This window comes from Hemibagrus wyckioides, linkage group LG14 (assembly GCF_019097595.1).
Source record: "Hemibagrus wyckioides isolate EC202008001 linkage group LG14, SWU_Hwy_1.0, whole genome shotgun sequence".
NCBI classification, from domain to species: Eukaryota; Metazoa; Chordata; class Actinopteri; order Siluriformes; family Bagridae; genus Hemibagrus; species Hemibagrus wyckioides.
In genome coordinates this window covers 17283317-17305280 of record NC_080723.1, presented here as the reverse complement: position 1 = coordinate 17305280, position 21964 = coordinate 17283317, and the positions used below count along the sequence as shown (strand labels likewise).

General features: G+C 39.8%; 2 protein-coding genes across 3 annotated transcripts in view; one reads left to right on the top strand and one right to left on the bottom strand.

The window, feature by feature from the left end:
• The window catches only part of enox2 (ecto-NOX disulfide-thiol exchanger 2), a 292078-nt gene that overhangs the window by 248685 nt on the left and 21429 nt on the right, over nucleotides 1–21964 (bottom strand). The gene's annotated exons all lie outside the window — the stretch shown is intronic.
• On the top strand, nucleotides 211–2835 carry LOC131365130 (polyadenylate-binding protein 1-like). Its single transcript, XM_058408758.1, has 7 exons — nucleotides 211–238; nucleotides 964–1157; nucleotides 1249–1352; nucleotides 1474–1982; nucleotides 2265–2398; nucleotides 2568–2618; nucleotides 2737–2835. Exons 1-7 carry the CDS (start codon nucleotides 211–213, stop codon nucleotides 2782–2784), a joined length of 1068 nt encoding a protein of 355 aa, XP_058264741.1. The 3' UTR covers nucleotides 2785–2835.

Below are 21964 nucleotides of genomic sequence, written 5' to 3'. Positions count from 1 at the left end.
AAATGAACTAAAATGAGCCCAACATGCTGTCACACCTGAATCAGAGCTTGTTAAAAATGCTGAACTTTGATGATTTGGTGGATCAGGGGGAAACAAGAAAGAAGCCAGCTAGTTAAGGTAAGTATTATAATGGATGTGCAATGTAGAAATGTATGCATTTTGTTTTGCATGTGTTTGCTTGTCAGGGGTCTATCAGAGTAATATATGACCATGACCATGTCTCTATACTTTGACTCAAGTGATAGAGTTGTGTGCTGTACTTTGTCCACCTCTGGACCTATAATGCATTTTGTCTGTCATGTCTACCTTATTTGAAAGAGTCCAGCTTTTGACATCAGATCTATAATAAATCGACTCTGGACTTTAAAAATGGAAAACTTTCCATAATAATAATAATAATAATAATAATAATAATAATAATAATAATAACAACAACAACAACAACATGTTAATAATAATAATAATTATTATTAGCAACAACAACAACAACAACAATTATCATTATTATTATTATTATTATTATTATTATTATTATTATTATTATTATTACTGTTGTTGTTATTGTTATGGAAAGGTTTCCATAATAATAATAATAATAATAATAACAGTTGAGATTATTATATAATAATAATAATAATAATAATAATAATAATAATAATGATAACAATATCATGTCCAGTCTGTCCATATATGCAGGGACAAGAGGACAGGCTATCCTCTAGGAAACGCCTACGTTAACGTCCGCTATGGAAATGATGGTAAAACAAACCAGACAGTTTTCTGCAGTTTCTTACCTGTTTTTGCAGCCGACTTGAGGCTACATGTGTAAGCTTATAGTTTTATTATATGGATAAGGTCATGTTTTTAAACGGTACAAAAAAGATGATGTTTTTATGAGTTATATATAGACTATAATAGACTGATGTTTTTATTGTAATTAATGACTTATTTCTGTTCCCTCAGCTCAGAGGGCTCTAAATATGTTTAATTCTGAACTGCTCCTGGGAAGACCCATGCGCATCATGTGGTCAAACTGTGAACCCAAAGCCAAGACCATCGAGGGGGGAAAAATTTTCATCAGGAACCTTCATCGGTCCGTCAACAGCATCTTCCTGTCTGACACCTTCTCTAAATTCGGGAAGATCGTGTCATGCAAGGTTCGAGCTTGGAGCTGTTCTGAATAGCTGAATATCTGTGTTACATGATTAGTGTGTTGTTGTGTGTTGACCCGCTGCCTTTCTCCTGAAGGCTGTGGAATCAAAAGACTTTGGGTACATCCAGTACGAGTCAGCGAAGGCAGCGGCGCTGGCCATTCAGCGCTTCAATGGAAAAGTACTGAACAACCGTCAAATGTAAGCCACGTGTAAATTAGTCTTTTTACCAGCCTGGGGTTCAAATATCAGGGTTTTTTACATAGATAACTTCTAATAGCACGGTTTAGACTCTAAGTGCAGCTTCTCTGTTGTGTTACAGCACCATTGAGTACTTTAAGTCTCGAGAGGAGCGTGAGGCAGAGATGCGCAAGGCAGAGGCACGGAAGGCCCCAGGAAAACCGCGCCAGCCAGTGTGTCCTCCCTGCTTCGAGACGAGAACCCCAGTTGTTGAGCCGCCTCGCTCAGAGGACACCGTTCAAACAATCGAGGCATCTGCCTCAGAAGACGCTGTCCAAACAATCGAGGCATCTGCCTCAGAGGACATTGTCCAAACAATCGAGGCATCTGCCTCAGAGGACACTGTCCAAACAATTGAGGCATCTGCCTCAGAGGACATTGTCCGAATTGTCGACACCGCTTCCTCTTCTACTGTGGCACAAGATAAGGCGGAGGCTGTTGAAACAGCTGCCCCAGAGAAAACTCTGGAAGCTGCTGAGACAGCTGCCCCAGAGGAAACCCCAGAGGTACCCAATCTTTCACCACCGCAGAAGAGGCTGACCATCTACATACTAGAGTCAGCGGCTCTAGAAGACCAGGTCCAGACAGCTCGTGAGTTTCACACTCACATACACAAAAACACACACATACTGTACATCCGTCTCATACACACTCCTGCTCTCCAGCATTTTATCCCACTTTTATCTGACTTCATCGTCACGTGCTGACTGAAAACTTCTACACGCTCCTTTTTTTAAGCTGCATTTGCTTTAAGTACTTGATATTAGCGCTTACAAAAGTCTGAGTCTGAGCCCCACCACCCATGCTACCTGCCTCTGTTTCTATTCTCTCTCACACACACACCTCACACACTTTCTCTCTCTCTCTCTGCAGATGACTACATGTTGCCACTTGTAGAAGAAATCCACCCTACGGATGCTAACCAGATTACATGGATGATTGTTCAGCAAGAGAACAATTTCGAAATTATGAACATTATTAGTGATCCCAGGCTCTTGCGAGCCAAGGTGAGCACACTCACACGGTCAAGAAATATACATTCAAGCAACATAGCAAGTGTTTGAAATTAGATTTGTAAGCATCTTTGACATGATGTATTAGCTTGGGTCATTTGGAAACAAAGCCCCACCCACTACTCCCTCAGTCCTCATTGTGTGTGTGTTTGTATATTTATAGGTGGATAAAATGGACGCCTTGCTGAAGGCAAGAGCAGCTGGTTACAAGCCGGTAAGGATCTTTAATCAAAAATTGCTGATATTGATTCATATTTAAATGGATCATATCATCAATTCGCAATGTACACAGGAATGAAAAAAAAAAACTGACTTCTGCCTTTGACTTTCAGGAAAGCCTGAAGACGATTTTCGAAAGCGGCAATAAGAAGAAAAAGTAGAAGAAGAAGAACAATCAAAAATATCTATAAACTCATGACTATTGTTACAATCTCCTTGTAAATAATTTATCTGATTGTTGATTGAATTCTATTTACATTTTGAGAACAAACTTGGTGTATGTTTATTTATTTCCGACTCGAGCATTTAAATCGAATGATTTAATCTAATAAAAGTTAGGTTATAAAAATATAACAATAAAATAAAAAAAAATATATGAAATACAATATAATAATTACGACTATGAACGTTAAACTAAGACTTTACACTTTCACAATGTTTTTCCAGGTTTTAAGCAGAAAACTTTTGACCTCAAACTGTTCGTGTTTCTTAAAGAGACAGAGCTACTAGACTACCAAGTTATGATCCATTCAGTCTTCCAGAAATTTTGCATTGCGTTATTTTTAATTGGTAACAAATACTGATATTGAAAACAAATATTGTTTGTTTATTTTGATTCAACTGTTTTAATTTGGCAGTAATTGCACTACAACTATTAGCTCTGTTTATCATCTACATTGTGAATGAGGAGTAACGCAGCGCTCTTTACACAATAAACACCGGACACTGTACAGTAAGCATGCAGATAAAGCATTCACACAGGATAAAGCATTCACGCAGAATAAAGCATTCACACAGAATAAAGCATTCACACAGAATAAAGCATTCACACAGAAGGTATGTTTGTGTTTACAAAATACGAGACTCTGTGTTTAGGAATGGGTTTTAAAAGCGCAGTACAGAACTACAAGGGCTCAGGATGTGCCATGAAGTTGCCATGACAACCTGCTACTGTAAACGAAGCTTACAATGCTTGCCCCGCCTCTGGGGCTTTCTGATTGGTCCAATGTTCTGTGAGTGACATTGATGAGCTGCGCTGCTTGGAAAAGTTGAAATGATTTGAACATGAGAGGGACGAGGGACTCATTCGTATACTGCTTTCATTATAATGGAAAAGGAATTAGGAATAAAACACGTTCTGTGTGAATGACCAACACATTAAGCACACAGATATGGCACATGACAAATCTGCATTAAACTTTATGTGGTCGTTCATCATTGTCGTGTCGCGTGGTGATTTTCATTATCGATTTGTTGTTTCAGCCCTAAAAATATTATATAATCTGTATATAAGGGTCCTTTTTTCGTGTAGTGCCCATGCACAAATACCTGTGCCATGTAAACACTGACTGACACACACACACACACACACTGTCATTTCCCCAGCTACATGGTAAAGTGTTTTATCAGGTTTTAATATGTTACTATCTTAAGAATAACATAAATCTTAACAGGAAAACCAATATGATCTCAAGTCCTGTTATTTTACAGCCTCCATGGTGCCCTTGTGCTCCTTGGCTTAGAATAATATTATCATGATCATTTCTCAGACCTTGTATTAAAAGGCATGTTTTCAGCTTTAGAGCTAGGATAAATGTAGTACTTTTCTACTTCAACTCCAGTAGAAATTCAATTTGGGGACTTTTACCGGAGTAACATTTTAACTAGGGTATCTCTACTTTCACTTAAGTACAGGAGATGTGTGTGTGTTGTGCCCACCACTGTGCTACACTGATGCATTCCAGTTTTGGTGGTGAAAATAGGTTAAATAGCATTTTGGCAGCACTTGCAAACATCAGTTGCCAAATGTGTGAAAGTGTGGGAAGAATGGAAGAAAAAACAACAGAGGGGGAGTAGGCGCAGAAAAATGAGCATGCATAGCCTTAAGCTGTATATCGAGTTTGCCCCCTCGAAGCTCAAAAAGGGGTTGGAGGAAGAATCTAAAATATAGATATATTGCTGGCAGTTCCGTGTGGATTCTCGAGGAGATGAAGGATAGAACGAGAGAAATGAAGGGAAAGGACAGGCGGCAGCAGCTGTCAGTAACAGCATTGTGGGCCAACGGCATGAAACAGTTTGATCTCTCTGTGGAAGCTTGGAAAAACGCCATAATAATGAAAAGAAGGAGGGAAAGTCAAACGCTAATGACTCAAAGAGAAATGTAGGAAAATGTTTGCTTTGGGCAGACACAAGGATGAAAGAAGAAATGCAAAAGAGGAACACTGACACCCAAAATACATTACATTTGTCACAATTGCTCTTTTTTCTAGAGCTCAGTGCTGATGGCAGAAATCCATGCACTGGATTGCATGTAAGTAACATGTAGTGAGCTGAGTCGGGGAGACGTCTAGACTGATGTTTACGTCGTTCCCCAAGACTTCAAACCCTTTTTCTGCACGGTTTGTACTGAAATGAGGCCATTGAACCAATAGACAAACGATGCCATAATTATACATTCTGTGTGGCCGAAAGTATGTGGAGGTGACCCCCACATGTGGTTCTTCCCCAAAAATATTCTAAACAGTAAGGTACATAACTGCCTAGAATGCCTCTGTAACTGTAACTGCAACTAAGATGCTCAAACCTGTTCTGGCATGACAATGACAAAGTGGAAAAACTCAAGTGTCCTGAACTCCGACTCAACCCCAATGAACACCTTTGGGATGAACTGGAACACTGAATCCTCACGCATCATCAGTAGAAGAAGCCTTTATTTATTTGCTACAGCACAGTGAAAGGATTTGCTTGCCATATCCAAGTTTAGGAAGTTGACACAGGGTCAAGAAACAGCATACAGGAGAAGACAGAGTTAAAGACCTTCTTTAAGAGCCCAACAGCGGCATCTTGGAGGTTCTGAACCTTGACCAATATACCTGATCTCACTAATGCTCTTGTAGCCGAATGATCACTAATCCCCAAAACCACACTCTGACAACTAGTGGAAACCATTTCCAGAATCGTAGAGATTATTATAACAGCAAAGGGAGAACAATTCCAACTGGAACAGGAATTTCAACAAGTAGGTGTCGCTATATCGTATACACAGTCATCCATCATAGCTTTACTTGCAATTAACTTCCTATCTATTACAAATTCGAAGACATCATTAAAAAAATGAAGTCTGCAGTCCTCCTTAATTTCAGTATCCAAATCGGAGAAGAAATAATTAAGCTACGGCTCGAGCAGCAGTGAGAAATCTTGCTGTAATGCATAGCTGTGACTTGACATTTAAATCCCACACTAATAATGTCAACGCATCATTTCCCATTCAAGGAACACAGCACGAGTTAAACCTCATATTCCATGATGATGATGATGACGATGATGATAAGCTGAGTCATGCTTTTATTCTCACTCGGAAATATTGGTCATATTTGTTTTAGTGGCATAAGCAACGCAGGTTAATTCCTTATCAAAAGGATGTGCTAGAAATGCTACTATAGGTGTTCTAGCTTCTGGCTTGGAAGAGACATCTCCGGACGCCTGACAGACTACGTTACGGATAGTTTTAATATCTCGTGCCGCCTTGCTTTAACATCTTACGCACATGAAAAGTCATGAAAGTATGCTCTACCTAAAATAATATGCGAATACGCCAAGCTTCGCTTTAACAGTGTGAACCGATCACCACCTTATTGAGTTTGTTATAATAAGGTCATATTATATTAGATTCTATTTATATTAAATACGCCTTTGAGACTCACTCATTTATTTCCACATTACGCGGTACCAAATGATGACATAACTGTTGACAGAGTAGGCTCCACGTCTAAACTCCGATTCGTGATGGAGCTGTGCGTTTCATATTCTCTTCCCATCCCACTGTTTAGCCCACAGCCGCCCTCCCCACCTCTACACGGTGGAAAAGTTTACTTGCAGCCAGGCATTAATAATTCATCGCTTGCAGTGGACCCGATGAATACCAATTCCCTCATATTGCAATGCACTATCATCAAGGCTGATTGTGGCATCTAAGGTCATTAACTTCATCTTTGGCAATGTGCCTGCACATTCAAATGACCGGCACAGACTGCTGACACCAAGGTTACACGATGCAGCGTCTTCGCCACCCAGAGCCACGGCGAGCGAGGGGGGGGGGGGGGAATGGAAATCTCATTGTCGAGTTCAAATGCTTTTTTGCTTTAGACTTTGCACTTTGCCCTTTGCAAACATGAACTGTGGTTTGCGCTGGGCAAAAACAGAAAATTACTTTTGCGGAATGTGAGGCAAGATCATTGGCCACAAGGTACCTTACCGATAACTCTGAATACACGTTTGAGAAAGAAGGTAAATTACGAACAATAAACTGAAGCATTCAAAAATGCACAAGCTGACCATTTTGTGTTTGAACACACTTCCAGGCTTATCAGCTCAGCCATTTACGCTGCAAATTCATTTTGCGCGACACAAAGAGTTAGCATTAAAGTAGTACATGACAGCAGTAGTGCTGATTGCGTTACTGAGGATCGTTTGTGGAAATTACGGCTGTAATTATGAAGAAATTCCCAGAGGCAACTCAATCAAATCTGAATTCAGCGGCTTGATTAGATTTTTCTTAGAAATCCCAGATTTTAGCAAGTTGGCTTTCATATCATAACGAAAATCGGAAATCTGAACCATAAATAAATAAATAAATAAATAAATAAATAAATAAATAAATAAATAAAAAGAAAGAAAGCATGAGATCTTGAGATATAAACAGTTTCTGATACCGCCTCAGCGCACGAAGGTTTGATGCACACATACAGAGAGAAATGGATGAAAGTGTAAACAACAGAAAGAAAGAAAGCAAGCTTCTTCTTTGAGTTATTGACTGACTGCATGCTTCTTGTATATTTTCAGAGTGACCCGCATGCCACCTCCTCCCTCACTCTTCTGCTGTAAAGCTAAATCAAGACATTATACATCACCGAGACTGAATGAGGTTTGCTTTACGGAATCCGAGGCAGGCTTTTTGTGCCAATTAAAGTCGTGCGGTCTAAAAGCGCACTGTGTCTTTAAATCAAACGGCGAATCGTCATCAATTACTTGCATCTGGATTATTTGACATTCACAGCTGGATAACATACATACACATTTCTAATGTGGTTGGAATTCGGCTTACATGCAAAATAAATCTGTTCTTGTAAGACTGTAGCTGAAACACGGTATATATGACTATTTTTTATTATTCAATTCAAAGCTCTCTCCCATAAAGAAATGAAACACTACTTTACAAGCATACACACACAACACAAACCTATCCACACATAAAACATCGTGCCCTTTTGCGTTCAGCTGCAGCTGTTATTTGTATTTCTTCATTGTTGGCACGTCATTCGTCCTCATTGCAATGCTGAGCCCCTCGAAGGGTTAAACTCTAGATTCGCCCATGGCTTTACAGAATAATTGACTGCCTGACTCAGAATAGCCGTCGGTGCTGACAGCATATAGCTTCCACTTTCTTTAACTGTTTTTTTTTCTTCCCAAAGCTTCAAAGGCTTTCTAACTTACTGGAACAAACAAAAAGCCACTACATATGTGAGTGTGGGGGCAGCTGGACCAGCTGTGTGCAGGTCACAGCAGCATATGCACTGCTAAATATTAATAGCTGACTTTCCACTCAGAAACTTTAGCTCAGGAATTCTGGTCTGGAACTGAAACAAAAGGCCCTCAGTTCCTAGTGTGATGCCATTGTAACGCCTCTGTCGACAACGTCAAACTTAGAACCGCTAAAGCCATATGGAACATTTAAAACACTGCATTTCCAATTCTGAACCTCAAAACATATGCAAGATTTGACAGAAAAGATAAGAATACAAGAATATTATGAATATCGGTGCAGATAGATTCAAATCTGTCTTGAATCAGCAGAATGAACTCTCTGGTTATGTAGTTGGACCCAAGTGATTACCCACTTGTACCCTGATAATCAGTGCTTGACACCTGATGAACACCCACCAGGACCCTAGTGATTACTGCTTGGACCCCAATTATCACCTTTTTGGATCCTGTTTTTTAAAATCACTGGACAATGATCACTCAACTGGATTTTGATAAATACCGCTTGGGCCACTTGGCCCCTTGATGATTACAGCTTGGTCCCCAGTTATCACCACTTAGACCCCAATGATCACAAATTGGACCCTGATGATTTGGATGCCAATGAACACACCTTAAACCCTGATAAACACCACTTGGACTCCGATAGACACCACTTAGACCCCGATGATCACGACTTGGACCCCTACAAACACCAGTTAGACCCTGATTAGTTGGACATCAATAAACACAACTTAAACCCTGATAAACAACACTTGGAACCCGAAGAACACCACTTGGACCCTAATGAACACCATCTGGACCCCGATGAACACCACTTGGACCCCAATTAACACCATCTGGAGCCCAATGATCATGACTTGAACCCCAATGAACACCAGTTGGACCTTAATGAACACCACTCGGACCCCAATGAACACTATCTGGACCCCAGTGATCATGACTTGGACCTCAATGAACACCAATTGTTCCTTAATAAACACCAATTGAACCCAGATGAACACCACCTGGACCTCAGTGAACACCAGTTGGACCCCAGTGATTACTACTTAGGCCGTAATTATCACCTGATGGATCCCATTTTTAACACCCACTTGGACCCTGATAAATACTGCTTTAACCCCAACAAACACCCTCTTGTATGTGCTTACCACGCCCCAATACCTTGACTCCACCCCCACGCCAAAACAGTGCCAGAAAGTCAAACGCAAACAAAAGCGAAGTGCAAAGAAAAAACGGAATTGCAAACTCACATTTCACTGAAACGCAAAATAAAAGCAGCGTCGCAAATAAATTTAAGTCATTTATATTTTGCAACTCTTGATTTTTGTTTTGCAAAACTTATTTTTTTCTCACAAATTTAATTTTTTCGTTTGCAAAACTTTATTTTTTTTGTGCAAACACAAATTCTTTTGCGAATATATGTGGCATTGAATTGACTCCATACTCTTGGACCTTGATGTTTTCTTCTTGGACCCTGATGATCACAACAGATCCCAATCATCACAGACACTCACCACTTGGACCCTGATAACCACTGACAGTTTTTTATTTTGGCTGGTACAGTCCCACTTCCTGCTGCACTACTCACATACGACCAGAACTATTTTTATTAAGCGGATTGTTTAGCATGAATAGATGACAGCGACAGTCTTTTCAGAAGCAACAACCTGCATCATGTTGAAATACTGAGCAAAATATAGTCCAGTGCAAAGCTGTCAATTAGGCTCCATCAAAGTTAAACATATCTAGAAAAAAACAAAGATGCTAGTGGGAGCAGAAAAATATCAGAACACCGCAGAATCTAGCCGACACGCTTTAACTGTTTTAAATGTACTTAACTAAGCCTTATGCATTATTAAATTATGCTAGCTTACATTTCCTGGTCGGCAGACTGAAGTTTTCCACTCGGCCTGTGGGCTAGATAATAAATTTATGATTTGTCCGCCCGTGCCGTGTTGATGTTTAGGCATGTGTTTAATGTCATTGCGCTGCCTGGAGCTTTTCACGCATTTATATTTTGGAGAAAATACAGAAAAAATATATTTCATTGGAGACAGACACTATTTGTATTCCGTTTAATTCAATACAACTGCTGCAGAACAGACCGCACCTTGATACAGATTCATTTTAAAGTGAGGTTTACAGAAGACAAACACCATGCCGTGTCAAAATTGAGGACTAATTTAACAAAGAAAGAAAAAAAAACCCTATGTACAATCTGATTAAAGAGCTCTAAAAAGTTTTAAGCAGATTTTTTTCTATCAAGGGGGAAACCAGCCAGGTGTTGTGCAATAACGCTCGGAATCCCCTGGCCGATTGAAAGTGGAGATTGGTAATAAGATTTGATATAGAGATGGAGAAATTATACGGAACTCAAACAATTCCCCCACTTTCAAGGATCTGCGCATTATTCGTGCTCACGGCACACTATAATAAAATAATACCTGCCTTTTTATTCATGAAAACAGTCCGGCCCGATTCATATATAGCTCTCGGACGCCATGGCTAAGGAAGCCCGTCATGGTTGGGCTAGCACAAAGCCAATCAACTTTCGAAAGACAAAGGGGAAAAAAAAGTAGCCTTAGTCCTAAGAAAGCTCAAAACTTGACATTCTTTTCCACTGAATAGAAACAACTCATTTAGTCAAAAATTCAAACACGTTCGAAAGAATCTTCCGGGGGAAAAAGATCCTACGGCTGGTATTAAGGAATTATATCACGGCAACACAGTAAACACAAGTTGTTCTTCATTTATTTTTCTCTCTCCCTCTCCCAGTGTAGTGTAGCAAGCCAGGCAGATAGACCCAGTCTGGAGACCTTATCTTAGTGAGAAACGTGCTTTATGGTGCCGTCTCTGTGGGCATGATGATGGAGCGAGGGCATGCCTTCACAGATAAACAACTCCTCTGTACTCAGCAGTGCTTCCTAGACCTACTGTCTGCTGCTGGATACTGCAGAAGCTGTTTGGACTGTGATTAGCAGCCGGCGCTCGGCCCGCCCGGCCCGCTCGGCCCACCCTGAATCGCAATGAGAAAAATACAAAGAGCTCAGAGGCAGTGAATTATCAGCGTGTTCGGGTTAGCTTCAAACACGGCGGTCGATGCTGCGGCTGTCTGAGCAAACTAACGCAACTATTTGAAACCAACAACAAATGTTTTTTTTAAAGACAATGCAACTTTGCATTTCTAAAAGAGGGTCTTACAGTCGGGAGAAATGAGTACACGGACACTATTTTTGTTATCTAATACACTTCCTGAGCATATCTCCACTTGTGTGCTAATAGTGATGGAATTTTATTGATTCACTTAAACTCATAAGGACAAATCAGTTAGGTGAGTCATTTGTATCTTGCAGTATCTAAAGCAGTATCTAAAGGGTATAACAGACTTCGGCTTATTCAAATGAGTTCAGTTGGAAGCATTGCGTTGATTCGGTTTGTGTAGCTACTGCTAATCAGTTTTGCTTCGAATTGTTGTCAACTTGTGGAGCAGAATCCAATTAGGTGTGTAGTAGTGAGAAGCGCCGTATGTCCAACTGCCTCCTTGAGACGTCTGTTAAAAGTTGAGCATTGAAAGAACTGAATGAGTTGAAGTACTCATAATGTCTTGTAAGTACTCACACAACCCTCCCATTTCATTTACTTTTGGCAGACACTCTTATCTAGGGCTTGACCTCATTTTGTACAGCTGACCAATTGAAGCTTAAGGGCCTTGCTAAGGAGTCCAGCGATGGCAGCCTGGTGGACCTGGGATGTGAACTTTCAACCGTCTGATCAGTTGTTCAACACCTTGCCCACTAAGCTACCACTTCCTCCTCCCATTTTATCCAGGCTTGGGACCGGAACTGAAAGCTAAGTGGCCGGGTTTGGTTCCTACCTGGGATTTAAATCCGGGCTATGATGGTCATAGCACGGGATCCTGCTGCTGGACCACCAGAGATAATATAAACAAAAAAGCATTTATTCCTTAACATAACAAAATAGGGAAATGAATGGAGGACTATATTCCAGAGACAGACAGACAGATACAACTAATTGTCCCTAGACACGTCTCTGGCCTTATAATGAGGAAGAAACCGAGGAGACGGCACTAAAGAGTTGCAGGACGACCTGAAAGCAGCAGGAACGACGGAGAACAATAAGCAATAATCTGCTTCTGCATCACGAGATGTCCGTCTAAAACATGCAGACAAAACTCTTATGAAACAATATACTCTGATCAGACAGAAAGAAAAATAGAACCCTTCAGGATTAATTCACCTTCTTATGTTTGGAGAATGAAAGCTTAAAAATATGAGCGTATGAAGAACAACTAAAGCACCATGTAAAGCACGATGGTGGGAGCATCGTAATATGGGGATTTATTTATTTTTTAACAGTACGATGGCATTTTACACGTCATTGATCGTCACACGAATGGTGCAGTGTACCAGGATATAATAGAAAAGAAAATTCATCAGAATCTCTTCAACCAAGGAGGCGAATTTGGGGAGAAAATCAGAGGCGTTTCATTAGAGAGAGTCTTGTAACCTTGGGGAATAAAAGATGAAAAATGTAATTAATTCTTATGCTAGAATAATTTGAAGATGTTGCCAACAACAGCTTTGCAGTAAAAAGTAAACTTTTTTGGAAGAAATGTATAGACAATCTGTGTGTAAATATGATGTGGACTTTTGCAGTGAAACTACATTTAATAACAACAACAACATGGGTCTGAATACTAATTTCTCCTCATTGTATAAGGAAGGGAATTGTACAGACACTGATTTTAACCCGCGAGGAGTAGACTGTCTTGTTAAAATGAAACATGAAGCCTGATTGAAACGCTAGCCTTCAGTTAACTGGAGAGGATTGCTCATCTCCTGCAACAACACCGTATTGGAGATGACAACAATCCCGTTAGTGACGCCGCTTCATCGCCGGAGCTCCAGCTGACTCGGCATTTTTGTTCGCTGATAGCTGGGTGCTACGGAGGCTGAAGTGAAACATGATGTGATAACTGTCTTGACAATTATCGAAGTCAAAATCGGGCTTCTGACAAAAAAGGAGGAGTTTTAAAATTGATTATTAGAAATGAATAAACATCAAAAGGTCAGTTTAAGATATCAGGTTCCACTTTTACTGACCAACAAATCTGCTGAAACCTTTTAGCTTGTCTCTTGAACTGGGTCTCTGAATAAAACACATATCATTGTATAATATTGTTAATATATGTGTTCAACTATTAAATATAAAATCAAACAACCTATAATTGTCCTAAAAGTGATTTTATGTGTACTGGGGCAGTTGTCTTTCTGTGCCTGAAACTCAAACGTTGCTTACATAGCATACAGTGAATATTATCAGATTAAAATGACTCCTAAACTCAGATTAAGATGACTCCTAAAAGTAAAGATTCTCGTCAAATTAAATTCTTATTATTTCTTTGCTTTAAAACAAAAAGCAATAGAGTGTTGCTTAAAACTGAACTCAGTCACGAACTGGAGGCCTGGATGCAGACCCAAAATACTATTTTAGCAGAACAAAGTGGGAAAAACAGTCCAGCGTCGAAATCTTAAAAAGCGGCTATAGTGCGGCGTATCCAGTTTTATAAACACACGAGGAAAACAGAATTATTAAAGTGTCTCTTCTGTTCAGTGCGAGTGGTAACTTGATGCATTTTTGATAGCTATACACTGCATAAAAATACATCTTGTGAAAACATTTTTCAAGTGTATCTGCTATTTCTTATGATAGGATTAGAATAAACCAAATCTAAGATTATTAAGCCTATTTCTGGACATTTTTCAAAGCTTATTGTTTTAGATCATTTTACTTCTTTCTAGAAATTAACACTTAAAATTTAGAAAGTAATCTGCCAAGAGAACAAGAAAATATTAAGGTAAAAAATAATTAAAATTTCAAATAAAAATTTTATTTGTCATGTGCCATTTTCATAAAAAAAAAAAAAAAATAGAAAAGAGTCAAAGGGGATTAAGAAAATTAACCTAGAATATAATACAGTGAAATTAAATGAAATCGAATAAGACACAAATAAATATGAGATAAAAAATAAAATAAGATAAAGTGAAAATAGCAGAGTAGCAGATGAAGACAGCGGAAAATAAATAGACAAAAAAAAAACATCATTAAGCATAAGAAATGATACAGTTACAGGTGAAATATGGTGGGATGAATGTAGAGTGTTGGGTGTTATGAAGAACTGTTAAGATAAAGTGCATATGTGTAATTATGAGCAGTTGGTGCATGAAAAAAAAAGAAATGCAAGAAATATAAAGTCTGAGGTATTGGCTGCTGTACAAAGAGTCCATGCTGTATAAAGAGTCAGTTGAGGTCAGTTGAAGCAGTAAAATATGCCTAGAAAATAGGTTTAATAATAAAAACTCAGATTTGGTGTCTTGTAATATTTAAATATGAAATATTGTAAATATTCAAGATAGTTTAACTTGCTAATAATAATAAAGCTGTTATTTTTACTCATTAATGATTAAGAATTAGAATCTAATTGTTGTTGCACTGCCAAAAAAATGACATTAGCAAATTAAAATATCTTAAATATGAGAACAATCTATTATTTTCCATTAAAAGAAATTTTTAGACACCAAATTTAAGTTTATTAAAAACCTATTATCAAACATATTTACTGTTTTATAGTAATGTATTACATTTTATTCCATTGGTTATTATTTTAAACAATAATTTTTAAAAGAGAAGCAAGAAAAGAACTACCTGCCAATAAAATAAAATATATACAACATATATACACTATATTGCCAAAAGTATTCGCTCACCTGCCTTGACTCGCATATGAACTTAAGTGACATCCCATTCCTAATCCATAGGGTTCAATATGACGTCAGTCCACCCTTTGCAGCTATAACAGCTTCAACTCTTCTGGGAAGGCTGTCCACAAGGTTTAGGAGTGTGTTTATGGGAATTTTTGACCATTCTTCCAGAAGCGCATTTGTGAGGTCACACACTGATGTTGGACGAGAAGACCTGGCTCTCAGTCTCCGCTCTAATTCATCCCAAAGGTGTTCTATCAGGTTGAGGTCAGGACTCTGTGCAGGCCAGTCAAGTTCCTCCACACCAGACTCTGTCATCCATGTCTTTATGGACCTTGCTTTGTGCACTGGTGCACAGTCATGTTGGAAGAGGAAGGGGCCAGCTCCAAACTGTTCCCACAAAGTTGGGAGCATGGAATTGTCCAGAATGTCTTGGTATGCTGAAGCATTCAGAGTTCCTTTCACTGGAACTAAGGGGCCAAGCCCAGCTCCTGAAAAACAACCCCACACCATAATCCCCCCTCCACCAAACTTTACACTTGGCACAATGCAGTCAGACAAGTACCGTTCTCCTGGCAACCGCCAAACCCAGACTCGTCCATCAGATTGCCAGATGGAGAAGCGCGATTCGTCACTCCAGAGAACGCGTCTCCACTGCTCTAGAGTCCAGTGGCGGCGTGCTTTACACCACTGCATCCGACGCTTTGCATTGCACTTGGTGATGTATGGCTTGGATGCAGCTGCTCGGCCATGGAAACCCATTCCATGAAGCTCTCTGCGCACTGTTCTTGAGCTAATCTGAAGGCCACATGAAGTTTGGAGGTCTGTAGCGATTGACTCTGCAGAAAGTTGGCGACCTCTTCGCACTATGCGCCTCAGCATCCGCTGACCCCGCTCCGTCAGTTTACGTGGCCTACCACTTCGTGGCTGAGTTGCTGTCGTTCCCAAACACTTCCACGTTCTTATAATACAGCTGACAGTTGACTGTGGAATATTTAGGAGCGAGGAAATTTCACGACTGGATTTGTTGCACAGGTGGCATCCTATCACAGTTCCACGCTGGAATTCACTGAGCTCCTGAGAGCGACCCATTCTTTCACAAATGTTTGTAAAAACAGTCTGCATGCCTAGGTGCTTGATTTTATACACCTGTGGCCATGGAAGTGATTGGAACACCTGATTCTGATTATTTGGATGGGTGAGCGAATACTTTTGGCAATATAGTGTATGTTAGAAACAGTCTGAATACTGTCATTGTAATCCTCTAACAGGAAATGGCAGATATATGACATACTTGCTAAGATGTATTTTTATTTATTTATTTATTTCTTTCTTTCTGCACAGTGGGCCATTTGGTCATGTTTGGTTGCTAATCCGGAACATTCTAAGCAAGGATTTTTTTTTCTCAAGCTGGACCAGCGTGCAGTCTGTCTGCAGCAGTATAATATCATATGCTCATTAATATTCAAATGCATTTTTAACACTCGAACGTGTTAAGCAATTAGAATTCAGCTGCCGTTCTGAAGCAATGTGTGTGAAGCCGTTCTGACCCGAAATCTGCTCCATTAAACCAAAGCAAACCGGCGAGAACAATCAAAAACGCTGGGAGAAATAGAGTGCGTGTCTTTAAAGAACAGCTTGTGCAACTGCAAGAAGTATTTACTCTCCACAGTCCATGCGTTCCAGCTGAATAACAGGCTAGAGCAGATCGAATGAGGAATCTGTCACTCAGTAAACCGTGTTATAAAGCCACTGGCTATTGAATGTAGAGTGTGTGTGTGTGTGTGCATGGGTGCCTTGCTGTGGGTCAGTTTCACCGCAGCTACAGCGGCGCTCTGTATAACCTCGGTGGCGCTGTGGGAGAACGGAGCTGAGTGTGCAGATCGGACCACCTGCCTCTGAGATCCTGCCATTCTATTTATACTCCTCACAATAAATGACTGCCGGCATGCCAGGAACCGAGCTATGGGAGAGAGGGACTGCTAAGTGCATAGTGGGAAGAATAACACACAGAGAGAGAGAGAGAGGGAGAACTCTTTTAACCTTTTTTTTTTATGTAATCCACATAGTGTGTACCATGGGGGAAAACATGAAGCTTATTGTACATCACTTCTCTTTTTCTTTCTTTTTTTTTAATACTTCATGTGATCTAAAAGTATGTTATGTTATAAACAAAAAACACTTATACTGGATAATTTTCCAATACAATTATTCTCCAAAGTTTTATTCCATTTAAACATCCATCTATTATCTGTAGCATTTATCTTATACAATGTCATAGGGAACCTCAAGTCCTTCATAAGGGGACTCGAGGAACGAGGTGGTGGACAGCCTGGACGGGGTGCCAATACATCACACACACACACACACACACACACACACACACACACACACACACACACACACTACAGAGCGTTTACAGATCACCTTACAACGCCTGTCATCGGATCGGGATGAGGAAACCAGAGTACCCAGAGGAACCTCCCAAAGCAAGACGAGAACATGCAAAAGCAGGGTTGGAGGACTTGTACCACCGACCTTTTGGAGGTGTGAGGCTTGTCTTGCTAACCACTAAGCTAAGTGAAAGGGTTTGTTCTAGCTTATGTAGATCATAGATTCAAATCCTGCTGAAGCCAGGGCCATCTACTGGAGCAAAAATAGCAAAATTGACCTTGCTTTTTAGATGAAAAGGGTAGAACAGTCGCTCTATCTCTCGGCTGTCAATCACAGTGACGCTAACCAATCATAAGCATCCGTGAGCTATTGTATTTGGAAGAGGGCTAATACGCAGCTTTCCTCCGAGTATCTTACACTACCCTGTGCTGCAGCTGTTTGATATGATAAAGGAGAGCTGACTGGCTTCAGGATGGAAACTGGGCCAAGACTAAATTAAGGAGAGAATAGTGATGAAAGAAGAAAAGCGGCAAATGGTACTACTTTTGGACAATTTTCATTTTAGACCATTTGTGCAATTTTGTGTCATACAGAAATGTTCAAAGATGACCCAATTGACCGGAGAATAATCCAATGATAACATAATTTGCTGTATTTACAGCGGTGTCTACAGGTGAGTGGAGTATATTCTTCATCAGAAGTAACTTGTACTGAATCTCCGCTTGGCCACTGTGCCCGCTAACCACCATGCTCGTATATATATATATATATATATGAGAGCTTTACGAACAGCTGCTCCGACTGCATGGAGATCTGCTGTGCAAAGTGCAAAGGAGACAAATATCTGAGGCTGGTGGAGGGGCATGTTACTAATAGCTTACGCTCCTGCGCTCGCTGTGTTTATATTTTTCCCCTCCTGCCTGCAGCTTGACACCCGGTTAATGTCATCGTTGCACTGCAGTTTTAGAATGGCTAGGTCACATTGTAACGTGGAGTTAATCTTAGCAAACAAGCGCAAATGGCCTTCGACACGGTTTTTTGTAATCCCCTTGCCAAACATATATATCCGGCAAAAAAAAAAAAAAAACAACACACAACTCAAGACGCCTTAATTGAAACGGATCAAAGCTCTGGCACAGATGTAGCCTTCTGATTACTGATTAGTTGAGAAATAATAGTCATTTTTTTATTATATGCTTGCGTCATATATTCACATTACCTGCTGATGCATTTTACATAAGAGCGTCACGAATGACATCAGGGAATGTCAGTATGAGTACGTTGTTAATCAAAATTCTGTCATTTTTTTCCCCCCTCTAGTAAAACAGCAGATTGGCTCATTGCTCCTTTGCTTTCTGTCAAGATATAAGGAGACTCATGTGAAAATGTGAAAAGTCTAGCTCATATTAGATAAGTACATATTTAAAATATTTATTTATTTTTCCTAACAAAAAGGGAAAAAAGGGAAGTTCACAGGGAACAAAAAGACCCATTCTTACACTACAAATATTGTTAATGGTGATTAGAATATTATTATATACAGAGCCCAGAGGCACTAAGGCTTAGTGGAAAGCAAGGAATGAGTCCCGTCTCCACCCTGTGTGGGTCTGAGGATCGGCTATGGCGCCTGCGATATGTGAGATTTCTTCAGTCTTGACTCTGGATCCTTTTTGCCTTCCAGATCAGAATAAAACTATTACAGTATATGACTGAATTTTTTTTATTTCACTGAGTACGATCTAGAAACCTCATCTATACATTAGCTCCTAATTCCCTCTGCTCTTTCACCTGGGTGTCAAAACGAGGAAAGCGCTTAACAAGAAAGAAAGAAAGAAAGATGGAGCGATTACGATAAGAAGATTTTCTGATTAACAGGATTCAATCGCGCTCTTAATACCAGTGTCAAGAAGCGTCAGATGAGACCGTTTTTAATAAATCGTCACATCAGGATCTGGGCCAGTCGACTTGAATGAGGACGTATTTAATATGACGTTCGTGCCCTCCTTTGAACAAACTACAGAAGATGATTTCAGTCGTACTGCAGAGTCTATTATTTTAACCCAGATTTAACTTGTGTGCAGTTTTCATTTACAACTCTATTACCTTTCCTTTAGACTACTAAAGGGAAAAGACCTACTGCTATGTGGACTCTGGAATATTCATTAAAATTCTATTATATGCACTGGGATTATAATCGGTTAGAGAAGTTGTGTCATATCCTGCTCAAAGATTCTCATACTGAATATGGACACCAGATACTTTGGCTTTGTTTTGAAGAGATGCTGCACTCAGATAAACCAGTGGCCTGAAAGTATTGACAAGCCCTAATCCCCTAAAACGAATCGATATGCGGTGGCCTCTTGGTAATTGTCATTGTAAAGAAAGGAGAACTTCAGTGTCCTGTCCTTCGAGGTTCTCCTTCACAAGCTTGGAAAGATGGTCCGGTATAAGACGAAGAAGTTTCTGAACTTCGACTAAACTTCATCTGCAAGATCAAGCAGAACTGAGATTGCACCAATAACGACATCGCTGCTCAACACCCTCATGAGGAATAAGCAGAAATCATTTCTTTGCATATTGGAGCTTGATAGCAAGTTGGGGCTCGGGTGCAGGGTCAGTCATGATACAGTGTGTCTGGAGAGGAGAGGGTTAGGAGTTTCGATCAAGGGCCAAGGAGAAAAAGAGTTGAATAAGAATAAAACACATAGGGTTGTGCAATTATGGAGAAATAAGCAATGACACGCTGGTTACTTTTACCACCTCAGACTGGATTATTTTCCATTGACAGCAAATCTCGGAGTATGACAGTGGTTATATATTTATTCATAAACAACACATCAGACTTTTTATCCATTTATCGTTACATTTAAAGTTGAGAAATTACTACTAAGTGTTTTTATTTGTTATCACAGCTTTAAACAGTAGTTCCCAATTCATGTTTCTCTTTCTGGAATCTAATAAATAAAAATAAAATAAAATAAAATAAAATAAAATAAAATAAATGAAATCAAAGCAATGAATCAGTCACATACTCTAGTTTTCTTTGTTACATAAAAACACATTTTAATCCGTTTATTATTAATATCCTGAGACTTGATTTATAGTTGAAGGATTATAGTTTATACTTGACGCTACTGCCGGAGCTTAACGTTCGCCTTCTGCCCAATCAGAATCAGAAAAATCCGAGGTAGAATAAAGAAAAATACGCCTCCAGACAACAAAGCGAAGAGAAGAGTAGCTGTATAGCTGAAGTGTTCTGGGTCAGACCCCCTCCTGTGACTAATCAGACCAAGCGCCAGGCACTCGGTAATGAGGTGATGCGCTTCAAAACTCTTAACCCGGCCAAATAAACAGCCGAGCTCGTAATTATAGCGTAGTCGTTTCTTGTTGAATTATATCCTAAAGAATGGAGACTGATCAACACCATTATTTTGCTGTAAACTGTCAGGCAACGACAACGTGGAGAAAAAATAAATGATATCTGAAAATGAATCTGAAGCACTGAATCATTAACGTTACTGCATGCATGTATACAGATATACTCTATTTCAACAGATAATGACAATTCCAGCTGAAATAAAACCATACCTATTGAACCTGATCTTTTCTTAGATCATGGGATCGAATACGATTACTGTTTTTCATTTAATGATTAAACATCAGTTCTTTAATGTGACTTTAAAACACGCCACAGCGCTGTTATATTCTCCATTCTGATTGCTCAGAAGGTGTTGATTCATTATCTATAACAGCTGCTGTGACAAAAACAACACACCAGGTAGAGTGTTTATTATTAGAATGTGCTAGTTATCTTTCTATAGTAAGACACAGGAAACAGTAAGTGTAATCCAAAAGGCTAAATGAATGGATAATGAGCATGCTGAGAGAGAGAGAGAGAGAGAGAGAGAGAGAGAGAGAGAGCGAGAGAGAGAGAGAGCGAGAGAGAGAGAGAGAGAGAGAGCGAGAGCGAGAGAGAGAGAGAGTGCAGGTTTAGCCATGATTCAGTGCCCCTGGAGCAGGGTGGGTTGGGGGCTTTGCTCAAGGGCCCAACGGTGGCAGCTTGGTGGTGGTGGGGCAGGAATACCGATCTTAACCCAGAGCCTTAACCACTTGAGCTTTCACTGCCCCAACAAGCTGTGTCACACTAACACGCTGATTGTTTTCCTATAGCGGCATGCTCCCACAAGCCTTCAGTTCAATTTGTTTATTACTTTATTTGTATATTCCTTACACTGTCTACAAAGCAGCTTTAAAGGAATATATAAATTCAGTATATATATTAGAAACATAGCAATGTATCCCTAATGAGTGAGCTAGAGATGATGTGAAGGAAAAACTCCCTGAGACAATATGAAAGAGCTTTGAGAGGATCCAGACTCAAAAGGCAACCCATCCTTATCTGAGTGACACCAGAGTGTGATTATTATTCATTTCCTGTGCAGACATTAAGTGCGATAGTGTATCCAGTCGATTCGTAACTATAACATGAAGTTTGTCAATAGCTCACTGACGAAGACTTGAGTGCAAAACTGTTTAAAATCCTAAAGCTCATAGGTGTGGTCCTCCCTTAGCAACACTGATATGCATCGTATCCGCCTTGCTTTTCGCCATCTCTCTGATT

Coding starts and splice junctions, on each gene's coding strand:
- LOC131365130 (XM_058408758.1), top strand. CDS start 211: ATGACCATGTCTCTATACTTTGACTCAA. Junction 1,158..1,248: donor GGAAGATCGTGTCATGCAAG/GTTCGAGCTTGG, acceptor TTTCTCCTGAAG/GCTGTGGAATCAAAAGACTT. Junction 1,353..1,473: donor GTACTGAACAACCGTCAAAT/GTAAGCCACGTG, acceptor GTTGTGTTACAG/CACCATTGAGTACTTTAAGT.